This window comes from Neofelis nebulosa, chromosome 5, assembly GCF_028018385.1.
Source record: "Neofelis nebulosa isolate mNeoNeb1 chromosome 5, mNeoNeb1.pri, whole genome shotgun sequence".
NCBI lineage: Eukaryota > Metazoa > Chordata > Mammalia > Carnivora > Felidae > Neofelis > Neofelis nebulosa.
In genome coordinates this window covers 84,245,119-84,269,750 of record NC_080786.1, presented here as the reverse complement: position 1 = coordinate 84,269,750, position 24,632 = coordinate 84,245,119, and the positions used below count along the sequence as shown (strand labels likewise).

Genomic DNA, 24,632 nt, shown 5'->3' with positions numbered 1-24,632 from the left:
CCTTTAGTTTGCTGACCCCTGATCCAGAGGATCAGCTGTTTTCATTTTATCCTTGTAGACATAGTCGTGAGGTCTAACCTTATTAAAGCCAGCCAGTGGAGTTGACACCCAGGGGATGAGCGGCGCATCCTTGGCATTCATTTCTGTCAGAATAATAAGAGCACCCTAATGAAGTTGTGGCTTTTAGCCAGAGCTGTAGTTTTTCTATTAAAATATTTTTTTTTTTTTTGGAATTTTAAAACAAGGTACAGTGGATCCCAGAGTCTTGCTCAGGAGGTGGGCAGTCTTCAGTGTGACCTTACCTTTACCTCTTTCCTCTCACCTGACAGTACCCAAGAATTTCCCACAGGAACTCAGGAAATACACAATACAAGGCTTCCGTGTCATTGCTTTTGCCCATAAAGGCTTGAAGATGAAGAAGCTTTCAGAAGTAGAGAATTTAGCCAGGTAAGGAAGTCAGATATCGACACTAGAGCAGGCTCTGTGTGTGTGAAATAAATGAATGTTGGAGATGGACAGAAGGACAGCTCCAATCACGAGGAAGCCTCCTGGAGATGGAAAGTCGTCTCATCCAATCTCCTAACTTGGAGCCGGGCAACCGTAAGCCACACTGGGGAAGACTGGTTGGAGGTAGAACAAAGATGGTAGTCCAGATCTCTTGACTCCCAGCTGTCAGTGAGCTATCTCTGCCCGGCAGTCCATCATCCAATCAAAAATAACCAACACTCCTTCAATCTTGGAACATTATGTGGCTGACTGGCTTGGGGGTCCCATGTACAAACGGGTTGAGAAGGAGAGAGTGGGCGCTGTGACACACTGACCTCCAGTATGCTTTAAACCTGGTTTCAGACCTGGAGATGTAGTGAGTCTAAGTTGAGTTATATGAAATAGGATTCAGTATTCTTAATTACATTAATGGATAAGATGTCCTCTTTAGAGTATAATCTGCAGTTTCTTTTCTCTTTTAATGTTTCTCAGTTTTTAAAGGTCATTTTTGAATTGTCTAAGACAAAGGAGTAGTGAAATACTGCGGAACACTGAATAACAAACTACGCATTATCTTCGATGTAGTGTTGCTGATAGAGAAACCCTCACTTATATACAATTAGCACCTTCACATAAGATGTGGATATCCTTGGTTCAATGTTACTGTTTACAAGCTATGTCCATGTGTTCTACTAGAATCTTTGTCCCTTCCTTGCACTGTGTCTATTTCCCTCGTCTCTCAAGTGTAGGATTGGATGATCTTTAAGGAGCCTTTCAGCCATGACATTTTAATCTTCTAAATAGAATCAGAAAGCTCATTTTGAAATCAATGAAATAAATTATGGCACTCTCAGATTTAACATTAAAGGTGTTAGCTATTCTTGAGCGAGCACGAAGACCCATAACACACAGGATTTTGTAATTTCTCAAGGCAAAAATTTTAATAACAAAAGCTAAGGTTATGTGTGAAGAAAAAATTCATGTAGTTTGACAAGGAATATTGCCACCACCCAGCTGCCACACACTAATGTAGCTGTGATGTTCTCATTTAAAAGTCACTGATGAGTAGACATTATTATAAATATAACAGAATAAGAAAGTGATGATCAAATGTGCTAGATTTCCAATCATCTCAGATTTTCCCAGAGATTATCAGGATCCTATTATGCTTCTTAAAATTTCGCTACTATTTTCAAACAGAGTAAGGGAAAAGTGTTTTCAGGTTTTTTTTAGAATCAAATTATATTTGCAAAGTTTTCGAATCAGAAAGATCAAAAACTTCTTTAAAAACTGGTGTGTCATAAAAGGGAAGTAGAAGAGTTTCTTTCTGTCTCTCTCTCTCTCTCTTTTTTTTTTTTTTGGAAAAAAATAAAACACCCACACTAACAAACAGAAGAAATACTTTGTCAAAATTCTCCCTTTCATTGGTTTAGCAAATTTCTATTGAGTTTGAGGGTGCACGAGATACTCTTTAAGGCACTGAAGATTCTGAAGTGAGACAATCTTTGCCCTCAGAAGCTTATATCCTAATTGGGAAAGATAGATAATTATACCATTTTACATGGAGTGATCAGGGAAAGTCCTCTGAAGAGGTGCCATTTGAACAGAGATATGGCATGAGGATATCCAGAAGAAGAGTATTGCAGGCAGTCAGAAGAGTGAGTGCAAGGGCCCTGACACAGGGATTTGCCGGGAATGTTGCAAGGTAGCAAGAGGCCCTAGTGCTTGAATTGGTGGAAAAGGGAAGAGTCCTCAAATAGAGACCAAAACTGGAAGAAACTGGTGGGACGATTCTGTGTTTTAGTTCTGGCTAATGGGAAAATATGAATCCAATGTATAATAGACAGCTATGAAGTTAAATGATAGAAATTTAACACATTCTGTATTTAGGTAGGTCTTTCATAATATTCTCTGAGATCACTGAGGCAGGATTCATATCTGATAATCTGAGTACTCAGCAAGTGCCCAATACAAGGTCTAAAACAGAGTGATTGGTGAGTGGACTTTTGAATGAAAGATGGAGTAACTTGTTCTGTACTCCAGAGAGAAGTTTCCTCACTGTGTTCCCATCTAAGTTTGAGTAATATTTTTCATCAAGAAATCCAACTCTGCTCTTTCTCTTGAAGAAGGTTTACTGACTGCGTGTTTATTTCTTCTATCTCCCAAGTCCTACCAGCATGATAGAAAAGAAATAACATCAAAGAAAACTAGAAAGGTGATTAAGTGCAGACAGGAGATTTCTATCATTTCTGTAAGATGAAAAATAGGTGGGGGGCGGTGAATGGAGTCTGAATCAGTAGGGATGGAAGAAGTGTGGTCTACGCCATGACAGAGAGAGAGATGGCGAGAGGGAAGTTGCTCCACCCTGTAGAGCCTGACAGGCAGAGACTCAGCTCTATCACGTACTGTGGAAGGTAGACGTGGGACAGGACTGAACATGGGAGATTGTACCCAACAAGGTTAGGTCCCTAGGTCTCCAGCTCCTCCTGCAATCTTAACTCCTCCCTGGGCAGAAAAAGGAACAATGCGAGATTCAGAAAGAGATCTTGGCCCCCCACGTTGACTTTTTAAACAGTCACCTGAGATTTATTCCATTCCTGAGGTGAGTTCCTATAAAATGAGTGTAACCCAGTTAGACTCCAAGCTTCCAATTTCAAATTCTGATAACTTTTTGAAGGCTTAGCTGATATCATATATTTTCTGGAAGTTACAGATGGAGGTTGAAAGGAATGATTCCATATTCAACTGTGACCGTAGTATCCCGTACACTTACTAAATGCCTAACTAAACTGATTACCAGGTCACAAAAAAGCTCTTTGAAATTAAAAACAAAATATGTGTGATTAACAAAAATTTTAAAAACCAGAAGAGTTGATAGATAAACACATTCTTTTAAAAAATGGAGTTTAAAAATGGAAGAAGTTGCTAAAAGATATAAAAGTGGTTGCCTCTGGGAAGGAGAGGGGGTGAATAGGGGTGGAGACAGGGACTATTGGTTTTCATCATAAGCTTTTGGGTTCTTTTTTATTTTTAAAACATATGCATGCGTTACATTGATAAAATTTAGAAAAAGTTTTTTAAGGAAGAAATAAATTCAACCATCAAGACTCCGTAAATAAGCTTTAATATTTTCTCCTGAATCCCAAGAGAGAAGGTGGAGTCAGACTTGACATTTCTGGGGCTTCTCATAATGGAGAATCGCTTGAAAAAAGAAAGCAAGCCAGTCTTGAAGGAACTGCATGAAGCCTGCATCAGGACCGTGATGATTACTGGTGTGTACTTCTGGAGGCCTGACACGTTCAAAATATCCCAGGCGTCAGAAAAAGACCATGTGAGCTAAGTGGGTTCATGTGGCTGAGGCAGAAGGAAAAATACTTAGCTGTTATGTGTTACTGTTCTTTGACTCCTTTTCTTGCGGCACAAGTGCAGCAGCCCCAAGATGACTGTGAGATTTGGTAGCAGAGACCATACTTCATTCTCTTTGTCTAATGCCCCTTCTCCCTACTTGGGCTTGGTCCAGAGTTAATAGGCTCACAGTAAATGTTTAAACACAAGAACGGATATGTGCTCATCCAGAACCCCCGTGAGACGTCTGTGTAAAGTGTGTAAAATTCTACTTAGCTGTCCTTCAGGGCTGTAGGGCAGGCATAGCATATGCTGATCCAGTCCACGCATGGCCCAGCCCTCAGTGTTCTAGTCTCTGTTTGACTGCAATCCAGATCCCCAAAATGGTTGCATGCGATCAGAGTGGGCCCGTGTTATCTTCACCACTTGGGGCTCTCAGTCTTGTGAGGGTTCATCAAAAAGCATGTAACCATTTCCTTATTCATCCTTGCATGTTTTGGAAATATTCAATGTTGAAGACATGATGCCATTGTGGCAGGGAGATGCAGACATTGTTTTTGACCACTAGAGACAGACAGGCTTGGGCAAGAGGGACAGACAAATGGTTATCAAATAAGGCCAAAAGTGGGAAATGCCCCACAAAGAGCACCAATATTGGGGTATGCCCACTTAGAGGAGGCAGAGCTCAATTTGAGCTGCTGAGAGATTTACACAGAAAGCAAGCTGACTCTCTTTGTCATCTAGGTGACAACCTTCAAACAGCGATTACTGTGGCAAAGAATTCTGAAATGATTCCTGGAGGAAGCCAAGTGATCCTTGTTGAAGCCAATGAACCAGAAGATTTTGTTCCTGCCTCTGTGACTTGGCAGCTGGTTGAGAACCAGGAGAATGGACCAGAGAAGAATGTGAGCAAATGTTAGAAGGCCCCTTGGTGGCCTGGGCTGATGGCATTCAGCCCTGGCCTGGGCAGCCTTCTCTGGGCGTTAGAAGTCACCAAAGTCAAAACCCTTCACAGCTGGAGGTTCTGAAGTTTGCAAAGCATTTAGCATTTCCACTAGCACTTCTCGCCCTGGCTGCATGAAGAAATCACCTGGAAGAGTTTTAAAGCTTCCAGTGCCAAGGTTTTACTGGTGAAATCCAAATCTCTGGGTTGGGAGCTGGCATCAGCCCATGATTCCAATATGGCTGGGAACTTATGTCCATATTTCCCATTTGACTCTCATAGTTGGCCTATACAGTTGACAAACTGTTCAATTCACAAATGTGAAAACTGAGGTCCAACAAGGTAAACTTGCCCAAGACACACCACTGGCAAGTTGCAGAGCAGGAAATCAAATTTAGGTCTGTTTGATAGCACCCAGATCCATGGGCATTTACTTATTTTTTTAAAGACTTTTCAGAAGTACTTTTTCTTTAAGTTAAAAAAAAATTTTAATGTTTATTTTGTGAGAATGAGAGAGAAACAGATTGCAAGCTGAGGAAGGGCGGAGAGAGAGGAAGACAGAATCTGAAGCAGGCTCCAGGCTCTGAGCTGTCAGCACAGAGTCCGACGCGGGGCTCAAACTCACTAACTGTGAGATCATGACCTGAGCTGAAGTTGGACGCTTGACCCACTGAGCCACCCAGGAGCCCCCAGATCCATGGCCATTTAGATGGTGCTGTGTTCGTGACGTTAAGTTAGCAAGTGTCAAGCTTTTCGAGATAGCAAGTTTCCTGTGCTTTTGTGAAAAAAATGGGCTGCAGCCTGACATTCCATCATTAAATGTGGCACCTCTGCCTGTCTGAATTCCAGATGGTTCTCCGGGTGATAAATTACAAAAATGCTCCCTTCCTTCAGGCTGACCAGCCCTTTGGATTGTTAAATGTAGAGTAGACCTTGTACAGTATACAAACTGCACAACTGTACAGTGACCCTACCCCTACTTGGCTCAAACCCCATCATATTGGCTGTAAAAGATGACAGCTCTATCTGTACTTTCAGCAGATTTCTGGTGCTTTATATCCTTGCAAACTCACTTGCTTCTGTGTCGATGCATGTTGCCTCCATTTCACTGTGTGATAAAAATCAGGTCTTCACTAATTTTTAACAGTCCACTCACACTACCCACTCACTAATTTAATACCTTTACTGAAGTTTTGGCCATCGCTGGGTAGTCTGGTTCCCTCCCACCACACTTTCCCTATCCAACTTTCTGTTGAAAGCAGAAGGAATTCTTTCCTTGCCTCATGTGGAATGCTTTAAGCATATTTTTGTTGGCTATTTTGCAGTTGGGAGAAGGGGCGTGGAAAGAGAGGGGTGTATCTCCTTGCCTCCCAATTCAGAATATCAAGATGAATTTCTAGTGAAAAGAATGTTCTCACCTTCTATGCTATTTGAACTCAGAGTTCTACACTAATGTAAGGACCCCTGAGAAATGTTGCATGAAAAAGCACGATCAGCTGTCAACACTGTGAGTGCATGTGCGTTCATCGGGTGCTCTCTCTTGGGGCTGAGCCAGGTAGAGCAAGATTGCAGTGATGGGAGCATATTGACAAGTGGAGGGCAGGAGAGAAAGAGCCGGTGCAATGGAACATAGGGCATGGAAGAGGAGTGGAACACCATGAAGGAACATGTTGCCTGTTGAGGTGGGGAGAAGGTAGGTGCTATAAGGAGCTAGGCTCTGAAGAAAGAGTCTGCCTATTTTACAAGGAAGAAATTGGAGAATGATTGGTGAGTGAATGACTGGTAAAAGATCTTAGGAAATAAAAGCATGAAGAGGAGAGGAAAGAGGAGGGAAGAATGTTTTCTACTCTTCCTTGGAATCACTAACGGGTACCTCGGAAGGATTTCCTCAGCAGATTGACATACATGTATTAACTCCTAGGACATGATCCTGAACATTGTGTTGTCAATGTCTCATATGTTCATATAATTTGGGAAGGACATTTTGAGTGTCTTCTTCATCGGAGTCTAGGTTCCATGGACAAATTGCACATTATGCATTTGCTGGCCCTCACACTATTGCATAACTTGAATACACTTCCTTCCATAAAACATAGGAAAGCAGAGACATTCTTTAAGAGCCCATGTGGAAACAATGCCCTTTTGAATTTAGGAAACCTGCGTTAACATTGGGAACAGTTCGGTGCCTGATGGAGCAAGAGGGAGCTGTTACCATTTTGCAATGAGTGGGAAATCCTACCAAGTGATATTTCAGCATTTCAACAGCTTGCTTCCAAAAGTAAGTACTGGTGAAATGAAGTGTTTTGTTTTGCTCTCAAATTATTGAGGCAAAAAAAAAAAAAAAAAAAAAAAAAAAGAAGAGAATAGTGAAGGTGATGATCAGTGAGGTTGTCTCAGATTTGGGGAAAAAACACCCCCAAAGGTGCTCCTTCAGAAGTTCCCCAGCCCTACCTGATCCTGCACATGCACATAACCCCCTCTTCAGAGTCTGAGCTCTGGTACAGCTCTTCACCCCCCCATGGCCAGCCCAATCCCAGTCTCCCTCCTCCTTTCCCTCCCCAGCAGGGAGGACCTCCAAATAGTTCCAAATGTGCTGCCTGTTTTGTGGGTCAGCCTCTCTCTGAAAGCCACCAACTCATGTCAGGTTGAGCTCTATTCCCCTTCCTGTCTGGATTCTTAAATTACAGCAGCAGGAAACAAAGACCCCGTGGTTTATTTTCAAAATCATTTGTTATCTTGTCCTCTGTGTGTCTATTTAAAAATAGTGCTGTGCAGGGTTGTGCTGTCAGTGTGAAGGAGATAAGTGGAGCACAAGCTGAGGGCAAGCAACCATCTGTTAGCAGTTTCTTGAAAATTCTGTCACCTTAACAGACAAGACCATTGAATCTAGACCCCAGAGGTTTCTAGAAAGCTCTAGTGCAGTACCTAATTGAGGAGATGGGGAAGCTGAGACTCAGAGAGTTGAGGTCCCTTGTCTAAGCTTTGGCCAGCTAGTGGGACCAGAGCTGAGAATGAAACGTTGGTCTCCACTCCTCACCTATCACTTTTCCTCTATCTATGCTGCAATTGTGGTGATAGTGTTTAGTAGAAAGAACTGTATTTCCTTAAGCATTTTTGTCCCATATACTCTGCTGCTTTTCAGCTATTATTAACTAGAGCTTATCCCATCTCAGAAAAATGGCCAGGAAAAAAGTCATAAAGTTGTGATGGGAGATGAAAGTGAAAGTTAAATATTAAAGCATTGAGTCCCCTTTCTCCCTGTCCTGATATTTGGGCTAACGACACACCACCTATTGCTATATTCAAAGAGTGGCTGGGAATGACTTTCAGGGCGGTTGTTTTTTTAGAAAAGTGTCCTTGGGGGCTCCTGGGTGGCTCAGGTGGTTAAGTGTCCAACTCTTGATTTTGGTTTAGGTCATGATCTCGTGGTTCATAAGATCGAGTCCCATGGTGGGTCCATGCTCACAGCAGAGAGCCTACTTGGGATTCTCTTTCTCTCTCTCTCTCTCTTCCCTCTCTGCCCCTCCCCTGCTCTCTCTCTGTCCCTTTCTCTCTAAATAAATAAACAAACTTTAAAAATTAAAAAAAAGTGTTCTTCATCCTAATCTTATTGCAGTAGTTGTTTTTCTCTTTAGATCCTGGTGAATGGAACCATTTTTGCAAGAATGTCTCCTGGGCAGAAATCTAGTCTTATTGAAGAATTTCAGAAATTAAAGTAGGTATTATTGCACGAAAGGAGAGTGTATTCATTATCTATTGCTGCGTAACAAATTAGCCCCACATTTAGTGGCTTAGAATAACACCACTTATTATTTTACATTCCAACGGGTCAGAAAGCCAGGTGTGCTGAGCTGAGTCTTCCGGCTCAGGCCTCTCACAAGGCTGAAGCTGCGTGTTAGGCAGGACTGCCGCTACCTCAGTGCTGGAGGAGGAGGTACCCGCCACCGACCTCCCTCACGTGCTGTTGGCAGGATTTAGTTCCCTGTAGCTGTTGGACAGAAGCCACCCTCTGCTCTTTGCTACATGGATCATTTCATAAGGCAGCTCATAGTGTGGTAGCTAGCATCCACAAGAGTGATCAAAAGAGAGAAGGAGAGAGATCACCATTTTTTATATCTTCATCTCAGAAGAGACATCGCATCACTTTTGCTGTATTCTCTAATAGAGCACTAATGCTCTAATACAGCACAGTATTCTCTAATAAGAGGCACTTCACTGAGTCTAGCCCACACCCAGGGAAGGGCTTTATATAACGTCTTGAACACCAAGAGATGGCAATCATAGAGCCATTTGGAAGCTGCCTACCCCATACAGCATTCCTTCTGTGGCCCATACAGCATAACTTAAAGGAAGATCCTCTGCTTGGATGTGGGGAATAGAAAAAATAGGGGCTTATATATCTCAGAATGAGAAAAATGAGGAAGTGTGTGGGTCATCCCTTGGAATTATTTGAGGTTGGTCCATTAGAAGATATGTGAATGATTCCAGGACCAGTAGGAAAGAGGTGGAATGATAGTCTCACTATATCTGGCCCTGGCCATGGTTTGGGTATGGAGGCCAAAGTAAAAAAAAAAAAAAAAAAAAAAAAAAAAAAAGTCCTTTTTTTTTTTATCTCCTTCAAAATATAGATAACCATGTACATCAGAGTGAAATGGTTCTTCTTGAGACCAGACCTACCTATAATTTTCTGGGAATAATTTCTGAGCTACATATTTCCAGAAAGTGAAAAGGAAAGAGAGTAGTGAAACTTCATATAATTACTGACAAGTAGTAGCTAAAATCAGGAGACTGCCTTTCACTATTATTTTGTGTTGCCAAAACATTCTTTGGGAAGTTTTAAAGAGAATGCCTGTCAACTCCCATAATGCCTTGAGGCTGGGTTAGTAGCCAGTGTTTAAGTGACTATTTTACTTACATGGTCATTATATGATAATGGGCGAAGAAAGTAATTTTACCCATCTCAAATGCCTAAGAAATTTTGCCAATTTATATGCTTACTTTTGAAAAGCTATATTCCCTTAAAGAAAAATCAGTTCAGGAAATTATGCTGTCTCGGAATGAACTGTCTTCTCGATTTCCCCATCTTATTCCTCCTGACTTTATCACTGACAATGCACATAAGGTTGTCCGAGTTGTCTTCTGAATTCAGGGAGCACTTGAAGATGTAAAATTCTTTGTGTGATATAGAGACTAAATATGTGATTTGAGCCTGAAGAAAAGGACCCACTTCAGCAAATGTACACAGTCATGACATGCGTGTGAGCCCATGAAATGTTTATAAGAATATTTTCGTATATACCTGCGAAATATTGGGTTGAATCTTATGAGTTTGTTTTTGACCATTTTTGACTTATAAAAATGACCATCTCTTATGTGTCAGTTAATCATAAGGAAACTGTCCAAGAACTTTATTTTTTGCCTGTATTGGTTTTGTTATTACTCTTCTATTCATGCTGTGGTGTTTGCACACCAAACTGGTAGAGATTAGGAGCATATGCTCTCATATCACTCCAGAATGCCTCAAGATTATGTGTATATGCTTTTGGTTCTTTCTGTTGAACCATTTCCCAAAGGTTTCTCATCCTAGTGTCTAAACTTCCAGTGGCATCAGCCACCAAAAAACACAGATGGATCAGGTTATTTGGTGCATCAGGTGTGGGAAGTGCTGTGATTATGGCTGCACACGCTTAAGCTTAGCCCTGATGGATACAATCACCCAGGACTTGTTTAGAAATGTGTAATCTTCTTGGTGGCCATCCTTGGCAAAATCACTGTAATTTTCAAATGGTGGAAACAACTTAAATACAACAGCCTTATTCCTCTGGGGATATTTCTCTCCAAGTCATTTGCCATGAGCCTGATGCCACGTGTGTTCAACACACACACATACATCACGTGTGAGTTGGTTGTGATGAAAATTACCCAAGAGAGGCGTTAAGGCATTAATGTTTTTTATCCATCCCCTGCAGTTACTACGTGGGCATGTGCGGAGATGGAGCTAATGACTGTGGGGTGAGTAGAACACATGAGTGGTAAAGGCCGAGTGAAGGAAACGTTTGAAGCTGATGGTTTAAAGTGTTGAATTATGTATAAAATCATGTATGCATAGCATATCAGTGAAATCGCAGACCAAACTATGTGGCTATTACAAACTATAGAGAGGCCTAAATTAAATAATTCTCAGCAGATGCCTTCCCATACACAAGAGAAAGCAGTACGTGTTTTAGACTCTGAGTGTTGAAGATATGGTTGAAATAATAGCCCACCTTGAAGACTTATGTGCGTAAGCAAATATTTTCAGTACAAAATCTTCAGCACAAAACTGAACGGGATTGCTTTGTATTTCCAAAGCCTACTAGATCCTTAGGATCTGGGTAGTTGTGCTCCTCTCTTTTTAAATATTTTCATCTAAGTTCTGTGAAAAATTGTGTTCACGCTTAGAGATCTATTATGAATTTTTCTACCTTATGCTTCACGAGAAGACGCTCGTTGTTAGTCTATGCTTCAAAACCTAAAATGAGTTACCCATTCCCATAATTATGTAGAAATCAGAACAAAACAAATCATGCTAAAAAAGGACATAGTCTCTGTCCCCCTAAAATTCATTATCTAGTGGTGGAAAGAATCATGCAGGGGCCCCTGGGTGGCTCGGTTGGTTAAGCATCCGACTTCGGCTCAGGTCATGCTCTTGCAGCTCGTGAGTTTGAACCCTGTGTCAGGCTCTGTACTAACAGCTCAGAGCCTGGAGCCTGCTTTGGATTCTATGTCTCCCTCTCTCTCTGCCTTTCTCCCGCTCATGCTCTGTCTCCCTCAAAAATAAATAAACATTAAAAATTATATATTAACCCAAGCATAAAACAGATGATCTTAAAATATGTAATAGAGATACAAAATACTAAGAGAGAATAGAGGGAGAAGGAACTATTCTAATGTGTATTGAACATGAATTTAGTATGTGCCAGCCACGGTAAACAGATGCTTTGCGGTTCTACAGAACTACAGAACTACGAAATCTCATTTTATGCTCATACAATTCTTATGGGATTAAAAAATTGACTCTGGCCTGCTTATTGGCCACTGTCTGCTCTACGCTCTCTCTGGGCCATTTCGAGTCTTGTGACAATGAATTAGCCTTTATTTTAGTGAGGCAACACAGGTCCTAGAAGGATGTGTGATAAGTACGATTCGGTCCCTGTCTCCAGTGAAGATGCTGTGAGCCCCGTACTTTGTCCCAAGAGTTAACTGGTTGGCTATATCAGGCAGCCCAGGGAAAGGTGGGGATTTGATATCTTTTCCTATCGTTCGTGAAGATGGTCTGCTGAGTGTAAGAACTGTTGATGAGGAAGACCCCCACACATACCCATCCAAATGCTATCACCTTTTCAGTTGACTTCTTGAATTATTCCTTCCTTTTGCTTATCACATCTACATCCGCACAAGCAATGCACACACATGCATATGAACGCACGCACCACTCTTTTGCCCCAGGAGCATCATTTAGCTGGCGCCTCTTTGGTTGATGACTTTCTGGATCTGGAGGCGGATAGTACTCCATGTGGAGGGACAGCGTAAACAGACACCCAGGGCTGGAAGGTTACAGGGTTATAAACTCACTAATGTGAAGAATAGCTCATGGTATTCAAATAGAACATGGCCCGAGGAGTCATGGGTGTAACGTGGATTTATCCTTCTAGGCTTTGAAAATGGCTCATGCGGGCATTTCGCTGTCAGAGCAGGAGGCATCTGTGGCCTCCCCTTTCACCTCGAAAATAGCCAACATCGCGTGTGTGCCTCATCTCATCAGGTAAGCCACTAGTTCCCTTCCACCCTCATGACCGACGGGCTCATTGTCTGGCTCTGTACAGAATTCAACCACAATTTAAAGTGATAAATGTCACACAGAGGTATGGGTACAGTGCTATCCGAGCACCAGTTAAGGGGCCATTTGTGCTGCTTGGGAATGCTGGTAAAAACCACAAAAAGTGACCTTTGCCGAGGCTGAAAGGATGAAAGGCTATATTGTATGGACAGTTGAAAGGTAGAGTTGATATTTAAAAACTGATTGCATTTCTTACTTCTCTCCCTTATCTTGTATGTTGGGTGCTTACTGGAACCTTCCTCCTGGGGATTGGGAAGGGTGAGGCAGCACAAAGAAAACACTCCATCACATAGCCTCCCCAGATAATGTTATCTCTCCAAGATACCAATCAGCAAATATCCAAAATGATCGCAAGACTTTTATAATCGAGGGAAGGGGAAGGAATTAAAGACCATTATTTTGTCAAGATAGCTCCTTCACCTCCATTCTGCTCTCATTACTGATTTTCGTCTCTACTCATAGTTTAAACGTAGTTAAGAATAAAATGTTAGGTTTATATTTTGTTCACAAATCATACTCTTCTGTTGCTCCCTATAACACTGTGGGGTAACTTTAGGCCATCTTCACGGCCAGTGGTTTGAAAGACATCCCTGAAACTTGAAGTTTATTCCAAAGGGATGAACATGAAGTTCTCCAGCATGTCCCCTGGTGCATCTGTGCATCTGAATGGGCACCTACTAGCAGAAGTTACTCACCTAAAGGTGCTAGGCTTGAAATTCTATGCCCGTGTCTGGTTGCATAGCAAATAGACGGCTTGACACATCTCTCTGATCTCGGGGTGCCTGTCCCTGTGTCCTTCCACACCCTCAAACATCAGCAGCTCTTCTGCCTCCAGAGCAGGAGACTCCTCTTCCTAACTCCCATGTTCTCTGCTTCTGAGAACTATCTGGTCCTTAGAGCCCTCAGAACTTCAGAGAAATCTGAACTCTCTCCTTTCTTCATCCATAGCCAAGCAAGCATTATGTTTTACTGGATTGTCTTTGGGAGACTGTCTCCAAGTCCTCTCCTTACTCTCTACTGCCTTAAATTTGGTTCCTAGCCAGTGACTATGAAATGAGAGTGCCCAGGACCCTGTCCCTATGTCAATACAACTCATGGAGCTTTTTAAAATATTGTGCTTGGAAATATGGTGGATAAAGGATGAGACAGATTTTGTCCTGGAAGACTCATGTTCCAGTAAAGGTACAGAGAGATAGAAATATAATCACAAAACAGAGAATCATCTGCCTGATCAGTGAGAAGCGCTCAACAAATTAGTTTCAAAAAAATTAATGCTCAAACAATATGGTAATTGTTCCAGTAGTTCCGATTGGTAACTCAAGCCAGGAGGGAAGGTTTCAGGAGGGGAATTGGGACTTGAAGGATGGATAGGAAGTACGTAAACAGGAAGGAGGTGGGAGAACATTCCAAGTGGGAGAAGTGGAGAGCCACATTTAGAAATGGGATTTTAACTGGAGAGTGTAGAGCCCAATAGCCCAGGCTTCTCAAGCCTCCTTAAGCCTCCTGTTGGGAGGCTTCTCAGGTGGGAGTTATGGAGGGTAAGCTGGAGCAACAGGTGTGTGGAGGGAGTTTAAACTCTTGGATGGTTGCACAAGTGCCTATTTAATCCATCTGAGAAGCAGTGCAATTTGAACTTCAGATGCTGTCTCACACACATGGCCCAATTCATTTGTGAATGGAATGCAGTGTTTTAAGATACACGCCATGGTGTAAAATTTCTCTAGCGGCAGATGGTTTAGTAAGACTCAAGGTGGAAGCTCTTTGCTTTTTTATTTCCTAGATTCATAAAAATTAGATATGGTTCAGCTCTGTTAAGCTCATTTTACCCTTGCTATCCTTGATGTATGCTTATTTCTGAGAAAACATCCTCCAGAGGGGCAGCGAGGTACTGTTTTAAATGCATAGGTCCACAGGTTTTCATTTGTATCTTTTGAAACATGACTGACTTGTTGCTAGAGTGGAAGTCTTTTAGGATAAGGACTGCACCTTATTCATTTCTGTATTATTGTGCCCAGCACTAAACTGGACACAACAGAGCACTGGATGAATGTTTGTAGGCTGCATAAATAAATGAATTGGCTTCTTAAAATTCATAATTATAGGAGTAATTTTGGAGACCCATAGTTTATTTAGAATGGCTTCTTGAGCCCTTCACAAAAGGAGAAAAAGGGTGAAACCACCAAGTTTATGTCAGAAAACCGTCTAGGCTTCACATGCCTGCCCCACTCTCAGCTTGTCTGCTGCTGCACCCTCTGTGCTGAAAACAAATGTTAGTGCCTCACAGCCTGGTGGAGAACATCTGCCCAATGCATCCTGGCCCATCCTTCCCAAACATTCTCATCCTGCCTGAGCCCAGGTGGTTATTTGTCTTTTAAGGTTTTCCTTCTCGAGTCCCCATTTCACTGACAAAGTCTTCAAGTAGCACTAATGCCCATGTCAATGTGGGGGTGGTGGTGGTGGTGGTGGTGGTGATATGGGCTGCCCCCCATGTGAATTCGCTTCTGCTTTGATGAGAGCAGGCTGCAGGAGGGGTTGTTTACCAAGTTCACCATCCCTCCATCACATGTTCCTGCCTCGTGTTGCTGTCTTCTTTGGCCTGTCATAACCCACCACCACACCAAGCCTCAGTTAAGGGAATAGCAGCCAAACAGGATTTTTCAAGGGGGGGTGGATATTTAGTTCTTAACCTGCGGTTTTTACTGTTGTCTTTTTGTCTTTTGAAGGGCACACCAGCTCAGATTATTACCATGGGTTCTCCCTGGAGTATGGAAACCAACAAAACCCAATTCATCTCACATATTGGAGGCACACCCACACTTTCTAACATGTAAAAGCACCTGTCCTTTAGCTTAATGTCTCCACGGGACTCCAAAACATACACACTTCAGTTCTCAGAAGCCTGTTGTTAGGATGTAAAGAGTCACAGCTGAGTCAATGCTTGACATTTTGTATCTCATCATAATGTCATGTGTTTCTACTATATGTGTTAATCTTTTTAATTCACTGAAAATAAAGACTGTGCCTGATTCATTTATATCCTCCATGACTCTTAGCACAATGCTGGTACCTTATAAGCCCTAAATAAAAGTGAGTCAATGAGTGAGGTCATGATAGAAGCTGAAAATGAATGAACAGATGAGTGTTTCAACAAATAATTGAGACGATGAATCATTGATTAAGTGAATGTATATTAACAAGCTATTAAATTTGAACTCCCTTTGAAATATAAAAGACTGGGAGATGTATATTATGCATAACCAGTTATTTTTATCTTTTCTTAAACAGAGAAGGCCGAGCTGCTCTGGTTTCATCCTTTGGGGTATTTAAATACTTGACCATGTACGGCATAATCCAACTTATTGGTACATCACTGCTCTATTGGGTATGAACCAAAATAATTTCTTCCCAGTTTTAATTGCATCTACATACTTGGTTTGTTCTTGGGGGTGTGGCTCCTACACAGGATTTAATGTTTTATAAATAAATGACATTTCTCAAAACAGATGTCTGCAAACTTCGGAACTTGACATAACTGCACATACAGCATGGAGCTAGAAATAAGTAGCTAGAGATCAGTTTTCTAGCAGTGCTGTTTTCTTCTAGATAACCTAAGATACTTGACCTCTTCAAGCATTTAGTTCTCCACTTGGAGTATGAAGAGAACTTCAGAACAGCGTAAATACAACTCAACAAGAAGTCGGTCTCCAACTATGGGCAAAAGACTAAGAAGAGAAAAAGAAAGAGAAGTTCTGGAATTTGACCTTGAAGGGCTCAAAAACTAGGAAAACTCACATACTGGAGCTTTACTTCTGAACTCGCCCAGAAGTTAGACACATAGACATGTCATTAGTAAAGGATTAGCATTTAAAAATTAAAAAAAAAAAGACTTTTGCAATTAAATGATAAAAATAATCACTTACAAATTAAATAGCTATATAGAAGGGATATGTATAAGTTGAAAATCTTCATTATTTCAGTCATAACTTGCTCTAGAGTAAAATGATCCAACAGACTCAGGGAGTGCTTCAGAGAGCATTTATTACTATACTGCTTTCCTGGGACATTTGAGACATGAATGAGAACCACAGGTCTCTAGCATCTGGTGGGCTATTAAGCACAAGAATCACACACAGAGGGCTAAGGGGCAACCAGGTGGGTAGAAACAGAAACTGGACTGGGAGTCAGAAAACCTAGAATCAAATTCTGCCTTTATCACTAAGAACATACAAGATCTTGCCCTTGACCAAGCCTTTATATGCCTCTGGGAGGTCAGGCTGGCAGATCCCCATAGTTCTATGAAAACTGCTTCCGGAACAAATACTGAAGCTGCCTGTGAAAATTCCTCCCTGTTTCGTGTCACCCTGCCTATATATAACTGCACCATTCTGAGGGGGAAAGAAGAGGAAGGATGTGAGAAAGAAATGTAAAGAGGACAGAGACTTAGAGGATGAGAACCATTGGGAACCCTTTATGGAGGATGAGGAATCATTTGTATCTTCTTAAAAATCTGAAATATTTCTCAGTTCAAAGTCTTCACACATAGAATTGGAATGATAGTCTAGCCTGAAGCCATTCATTCTGATGGTTTAGACCCAGAAAAGAGTGTTCCCCAGAGACCTTAAATTAGAAACTTCAGGGCCTTGGGTTCACACTCTAAAAATCCAGAAATATTTCTCATTTGCATAAATCTGGTCTATAATGGCTCAGACCAGGTTATAAGTTAGTGCTCAGTCAGCAGCTATGAAGCACATAAACAGACCTGACTGCAAAAGGTATTGCAAGGCAAATTTCTGGAGGTTATATGCTGACTTTTATATATGACTCCATAAATGTAAACTTCAAACAACTTCTATGTCTACACAGACCTTAGAAAGTCAAGCACACCAGACTGAAGTCTGTAATGGGCTTCCTTGGGAATAGTGGCAGTTGTTCAGTTTGTAAAAATGAATGGACCCCGAGAGAACTATTTGTGAACTCAATCCATGGATAGGATGGAGAGGAACACCTGTTGAATGATTTGAGGCTTGGATTTCAAATGTTTAAGCTTGAAGTTCCCAGCGGGTATCTTATGTCGAGAATTCAAATGTCCAGGCTGAGACTACAGCTGTCAGATTACTGTGGCCCAAGCCCGGGTGTTTCCCAACGGACTGACTCTTGTTGCTAACATGGAATTAAGTTAAACACTGGGAAAATAGTGATCTGGCTTCATTATCTACAATGAGATGCTAAAGATCATAGGTAAGTTACTTTCTTTTTAAAGAGGAGAGAAAAATAAGAGTTGCTTCCTGATTACATTCAGAAAGAGAGTTGGCAATAATAAAAATGCTACAATGGCAGAAGCAACATTTATATTTACTTTTATTTCCTTTCCAGCAGCTACAGCTCTTTGGGAATTACCAGTATCTCATGCAAGACGTAGCCATTACCTTGATGGTCTGTTTAACAAGTAAGTACTTCAGCAAAGTAAACAGCACTATTTGTATTTATTTACCCATGACATTCTAGAAATGCTCATACAAATAAAAGCTTTTGAGAAAGATACACCTTTACTACTGAAACCACTGTACTTGTGAATTTTTTGAAAGAGGTGTTGGCAGTAAGTGGAGGCTTGAAGTCCTGAGATTTGGCACTAAAACATCCTGATAGCAAATAAATCTTAGCTTCATAAAATGGTCAATGTATTCTGAGTTCCTTGTAGGTTTGTGTCTTGTACAAAGAAAATTGTACAAGAAACCTAGAAAGGGAAATGTTTAAAACCCAAAGGTCACTTTCCATTATTCAGCTATGTTTCACACTGATATGGAACCAGATTTTTGCTAGGTCTTTGACATGTTGAGAACAAATGCGAGCATTTAACTCTAGAAATTCTCTCAAAAGCAAGGTGTGACTCACAGCAGCTACTGCTCATTTCCTTCCTTTGCGAGGACACTGCGATAAAGTATTTCTTATCCAAGGACTCAGGGCTTCATACTAACTCTTAAGGGAGAAAGGAGACTGCCTCAACAGAGAGCAAAGAAAAAGAATGACATAGTCATCTTTTTTTACTTGTTCAACAATGAGACTGTCATGAAAACAGATAAAAAAAATCAGACAATGCAGAATATTAATAACCTTGAGAATTTCATGTAGCATCTTAAAACATGAAACGGATACATCAACCCTGTGGCAAAATTTACCAGTGTCAGAAACATAAGTGACATCAATTTCGATGCTTAAGGTGAAAATGTGTATTTGTAGTCCATTAGCCTATTTTTCTGTGCATTATTAATGGTCACATGACTGGAACATTATGAGTCAATGATATTGCCTTTGCAGTGTTGGCTATTTTTAAGCACTTTGTATGATTTACTTGTGAACATGGTTGATGATGCTAAATAAAAGAAGAAAAGAAGAAGAAGAAGAAGAAGAAGAAAAAAACCCACCAGGAACTTCCAGGAGCTAAGCTAGCAGTAGTAGCATAAAGGTGAAGGCTATGGCTATTCTCCACCACTCCCTATCTCTGAGAACTTTGGCAAATTATTTATGAAATAATTTTCTGACATGAAATGTTCTCATATGGTTGTGAGGATCAGACAAAACAATGCATGTGAAGGGTACAACACAGTGTGTCACACACTGTAAGCACTCACAGCAAGATGAATGATACCACCCTGCACCTAATCTCTTTTTCTTCTTTTGAAATAACTGGCTAACTCAGTGAGCCCTTGAACAGAGTTAGAATGCGTACAGCTAGGCTGATTGGTTCAAAATCCAAAAACGTGGGTAGTAGTGTTTGTGTTTTACTCCTCTGCCTTCAAACGCTATTGTTTTTCCATCACTGCAAGCCCAATCATCCCACGGGCACATCACTTCCTGGTCAATATCAGGTATTAAAATGATTTCATCTTCAGACATCAAAAGTCTAGGTATCGTAAATTCACATTTCGTGTTTGCATCCAGTTCAAACTTTTTCTTCCTCTAGATCAAACCTGACCTTGAAGCAAGCAGTGGGAGAGAAGGCCATACTCTCTACTTTCCTTGGGCCCCTTGCTCAGGGAACCTTGGAACAACAAAAGCAAATGGCCCTTTATACACGTGGGGGTATAGTAGTTTTGTCCTGTCAAGTACCCTCTAATGTGGCAGGCATCTAAACTTCAGGCAATTGGTATGGGATCACTGGTGAGTTTGGGGGTTTTTCAGATTCCTTTGAATTGCTCTGGACTAGACTCCTTCCTGACATGGGTGGTACTCTCTCCCTCTGACTCCCCAGGATTCCTTTCAACAATTGCCTGCTGGTGGTAAACACCACGAAGACTTTTTCTACTGCTTGGCTCCCTAGCCCCCGCAGACTGCCCCCACTGGGCAGATTCCTTCCAACACAGCCCCAGCCTGGCTAATTTCCATAGCATCCACTTCACCTAATGGATAGATATATAGCTTTCTCTCGCTGCTGCCCCCCGTCCTTCTCCTCTGATATTGCAACCGAAGGTGGCAAGGCAATCTTCCCCCTCAAGACACTTCAGGTCTCTCCTAGAGTTCTTATGACCTCCCCTAATTTTGGATTGGAGTGAGGCTAGGAAGATAACCATAATTCTTGCAGCTCTTAACAATTTCCTTTAAAGCATGGTTTTCTCTTATGTATTTGGCACATAGGTAATTGCTTGGGGGTAGGGGCATGGCTACACTTGAAGGACCAGTATGGATACCTCTGAGTGAGTACAACAGAGATATGGCATGATCTCTCTTTACATTCAGTTGGGATTTATCATTATCAAATATGAGATTCAGTAAAATTCCCCAGACAGAGGAAAAGCCCTATTCAACATCCTCTTAGATGTGTTCACCTCCTACTATATGTTAGGCACATAGGTGTCTGGGGCATGAAAAGACTGATCACTGAAGTATAGAGTTAGTTGGGGAGGGGGCTTCACACAAATGTATGAAGGAAATGAAAGTCAAAAGTAGTGAGTGCCAGAACACAGCAAGTGCTTTGGGAGTTCAGAGAAACGAGAGGTTATTTCTGATAATAGGCAGAGATGGCAATGGAGAAAAGAGAGAAATACTAAGGATGGCTTCATGGAAGAAGTAACATTTGCACCAAAATAGAAAGGATGGACAGATTTCAAAAATCTTTTCCCAAAGAAGAGCTTTTGAAGTAGAATGAGGCAGCATGAGCAAGAGAGAGCTGGGGCATGAGTTTTTCAATTTGACCACACTGTAGCGTATGTGAAAGGGAACAGCAGGAGATGCAATTTGAAAAGATGAGTTGGGTCAGATCATAGAACTTGACTACCGGGTTGAGAACCGTGGACATTCATCTGCAGATGTTAGTAGTCATTGACAATTGGATGATTAATATAAAATCACTCTCACCAAGGCTCTTTTCTTTCCAGGTTCCCAGGTTAGGGTGTTTAACCTCAAGCCTGAATTAGTATGGCACAAAGACAATACCATTGCATATTTAATTTTTTATGCACCTGCATATCTATATATACCCTACCTTGTTCTTACAAGATTTTAAGGTAACACAAAGGTAGCTAATAAGCTATATTAAAGGGGAAATCAAGCAGAATAGTAAAATGAAGTCAGAGAAGTCAATTAAGAAAATGTATGTCTTAAAGCTCAGTTTGACCCTAGTAGGTATAGGAGCCATTTTGAAAGGAATTTGTTCTAGCTGCATCTCTATCCTCTTCAACAAAACCCACTCAAATTAGATCAAGAAAATAGAGATAGGGGGATGTTTATGAATATAATTCTCAGAAAAAATCTGAGAATAGAAACTCAGAAGCACCCAGTCCAGAGAAGGACTAGAACACCAAAGAGTGAAAAACAGAGGCCACTTTTTTTATTTCCAAGAAATCATCTTGTCTCTTTCTTCTCCTTTCCACTCTGTTTTCATCTGACTTAAACTCATTCGCCTTGCAAATGACCCTAAATTGTGTCTCTATTATTGAATCTCCATAACCTTTCTGTTTGTCTTTGCACAGCTAATTAGCTCAGCCTCTCGGTGTCTCATTTGCAAATATTTTGGAGAGAAAATTCATTGACCTAACTTGAGTAAGATTGTCTACCTTAAGCCAGTCATTTCTGTGAATGAAAATGAGGTCATGTAATTTGGCTCCATTCAGGCCAACCATTTCAGTGTGTGGAAGGAGGTACTGTCCAGAGAAAAAGGCTGTAGGAGGGACTCCATCCATTATGTAAATGCATCTCTTACATAAATTCCAACATTGCTTCAAAGAATCGTAAATTTTTTTTTTTTTTTTTTGGTTCTTGGTCCCTTTGGAGAGTATCATGGAGGACAGAGATCTTTTCACCTTAAAAGCCTCATGAGGCACATTCAAAATCTTGCATGTGGTTCAGGTGGGTTCAAGAGGCTCTGGAAATTTGAGTTACATGACTTGAAATGTCCATAATATAAAGCAAGCCAACTATTTAGGAGAATCACACACACATTATATCCAAATAATGCTGAATAATTATGAGTATCCTTTGAAAATAAAAATTTGAAACTGCTAGGTCCTCCCACATAGCAGACCCTGTACTAATTTCAGTAAGGGACAGGAAATGGTATGAGCCTAGATTTCCTCCCTCAACGAGCTCACAGTCTGCTGAGTGCATGTGTCAACGACTAGATTTAATGTGAGACATCCTCACTACAGGGCAGCAAAGTGAGTAATGTGCTGTGGACTCTCAGAGGAGAGAGTGATTAATTCTGAATAAAATATAACACTTCACAAGCTTACATTTCTCTCCATGCAACATGATTGCATATATCATCATCATTTTGAAGAAACCTGGGCAATTCAGAAAAGTTTTTTATCCTTTTTGATTCATGAAATCCACACTACTGTGATATGCTATAGAGCAGAGAATGGGGGGCTTTACAGACTTAAGTTTATTTTACCATGCTGTTGCTCACAAACTATGGGTCTTTACATAAGGGGCCCTACTTCTCTGAAGCTCAGTTTCTTCACCTGTAAAATAGAGATGAGATAACTATTTTGCATTGATTTTTAAAGAAATAACATTTAGAGGCACCTGGGTAGCTCAGTCAGTTGAGCATCTGACTCTCAATTTCAGTTCAGGTCATGATGTCACAGTCTGTGGGTTCGAGCCCACCAGCGGGCTCCTCGCTGACAGTGCAGAGCCTGCTTGGGATTCTCAGTCTCCCTCTCTCTCTGCCTGCCCCCCCCATTGGCTCTCTGTCCCCCTCTTTCAAAATAAATAAACATTAAGAAAAATAAAAAAAAAAGAAATGATGTGTATAAGACACTAAGTTAGCATAGCCTCTGGAACATAGTAGGGGCCCTTAAACGCTAGCCGTTAATTTTATAGTCAGATATACACATTCTCTATCAGAAAGCATTAGGATTTCTAATATGGGAAAAGTTAAAATATTCTTTATGTTAGAACTCTATCAATCAGCTATTACCACATTACTACTGTATAACAAACTTCTCCCCAAAACCCGGTGGCTTACAATACCATTGCTCTGTAGATAGTCAGCTGGTCTAGGTCAGCTGAATCTGATCTGTTTTAGGAGGTATATCAGTTGGTCTTGCCCCAGGTTAGGGGTTTCATTCAAGTCAGCTCCACATTTTTAATTCTGGAGCCAGGCTGGCCTAACAGACCTGAGCATGATCGCAGAGAGTGAGCATTGCCATGCAAGCAGGCCTCAAACCTCTGCTAACATCTCTTCGGCCAGAAAAAATCACAAAGCAAAACCAAAATTAAAGGGTGGTAAAGTGCACTCTACCACAATGAGGCCAATAATTCAATCTAGCACAGTCTGTGTAAAAGTCAGAAGCTCAGCGAGCATCTGAGAGAGTACCGGAGAGCAGAATACACAGAGATGCAATTAGACTTCTCTCCATTATCCATAGCCTACTTAGTCTTTTGGTGGCCGTCTTCTTCCTTGAGTGCAGGAACATGGGAAGAACTAGAAACACTGTAGCCTCTCTGCCTTCTGTGGCCCCAGGGCACAGTCTCCTTGTATTGACCACAGTCCACATGGTGCCCCTTCCTTGCGTGCCATGCAATGACTTCTCACACCAACCATCCAGAGTGAGGCCAGACTTTACAACTTAAGGGCACAGCCTCCACAAGACTGCCCTTACTTTAGACCTCAGCCATAAGTTTGGGGGTCCCCATGACACCCACAAGTCTGATTAGCTGGCTGCAAAATTGGGGGGTTCTTCTTCTCCCCATAGGTTCAGTGATTCATATCAACAACTCATTCAGGGAAGTGCTATACATATGATTCCAGTTTTATTATAGCAAAGGGATACGAATCAGAACCAGCCAAAGGGAGAGTGAGGTCTGGTGGGAGGATCCCCACACATCCATTGTCCTCTTCGTGGGGTGTCAGTTTGCCTTATCTTCCTGGCATATCAATGTGTGACAATATGCAGAGGATTGCCATACAAGGAAATCCACCTGAACTTTGGTGTCTAGAGTTTTTATTGGGGTTTCATTATTTAGACATGATTGGTGGAATCATTTGCCATGAAGTTGATCTCAATCTTTTTATTTTTCAAATTTCTTTTTTTGAGTTTTATTTTTGAGAGAGAGAGAGAGAGGGCAAGCAGGGGAAGGACAGAGAGAGAGGGAGAGAGAATCCCAAGCAGGCTCTGCCCTGCCAGCACACAGCCTGATGTGGGCTTGAACTCATGAACCACGAGGTCATGACCCAAGCTAAAGTCAGGAGTTGGATGCTTAAACCAGCTGAGCCATCCAGATGCCCCAAGTTGATCTCAACCTTTGGTGTCATGGCATCTATATGCTGGATTATCATTTTATCACCAACTCTCTTTATGCCTGCCATCTGTCATCTTATTTGCATAAACCATCATTGCTATCATGAATAAAGACACTCCTATCAACTTAGGAAATCCCAACAACTTAGAGGATACATCCCAGGAACTGGGAATAAAAGCCAACCAAATTCTCTATTACAACCCGTCTTTGTCTTCCATTAGACTTCAAGTTCTTTGGGGC

The 24,632-nt window shown here is 41.4% G+C and overlaps 1 protein-coding gene across 2 annotated transcripts in view; it reads left to right on the top strand.

Annotated features, from left to right (window-relative positions):
- The window catches only part of LOC131512341 (probable cation-transporting ATPase 13A5), a 116,266-nt gene that overhangs the window by 75,456 nt on the left and 16,178 nt on the right, over positions 1 to 24,632 (top strand). For both annotated transcript variants that reach the window (XM_058730865.1, XM_058730864.1), the window contains exons 17-25: positions 330 to 447; positions 3,634 to 3,758; positions 4,576 to 4,736; positions 6,927 to 7,052; positions 8,410 to 8,489; positions 10,744 to 10,786; positions 12,469 to 12,578; positions 15,939 to 16,035; positions 18,027 to 18,099. In XM_058730865.1, the coding sequence (XP_058586848.1) occupies positions 330 to 447; positions 3,634 to 3,758; positions 4,576 to 4,736; positions 6,927 to 7,052; positions 8,410 to 8,489; positions 10,744 to 10,786; positions 12,469 to 12,578; positions 15,939 to 16,035; positions 18,027 to 18,099 (933 nt within the window). The remainder of the gene's footprint in view (positions 1 to 329; positions 448 to 3,633; positions 3,759 to 4,575; positions 4,737 to 6,926; positions 7,053 to 8,409; positions 8,490 to 10,743; positions 10,787 to 12,468; positions 12,579 to 15,938; positions 16,036 to 18,026; positions 18,100 to 24,632) is intronic.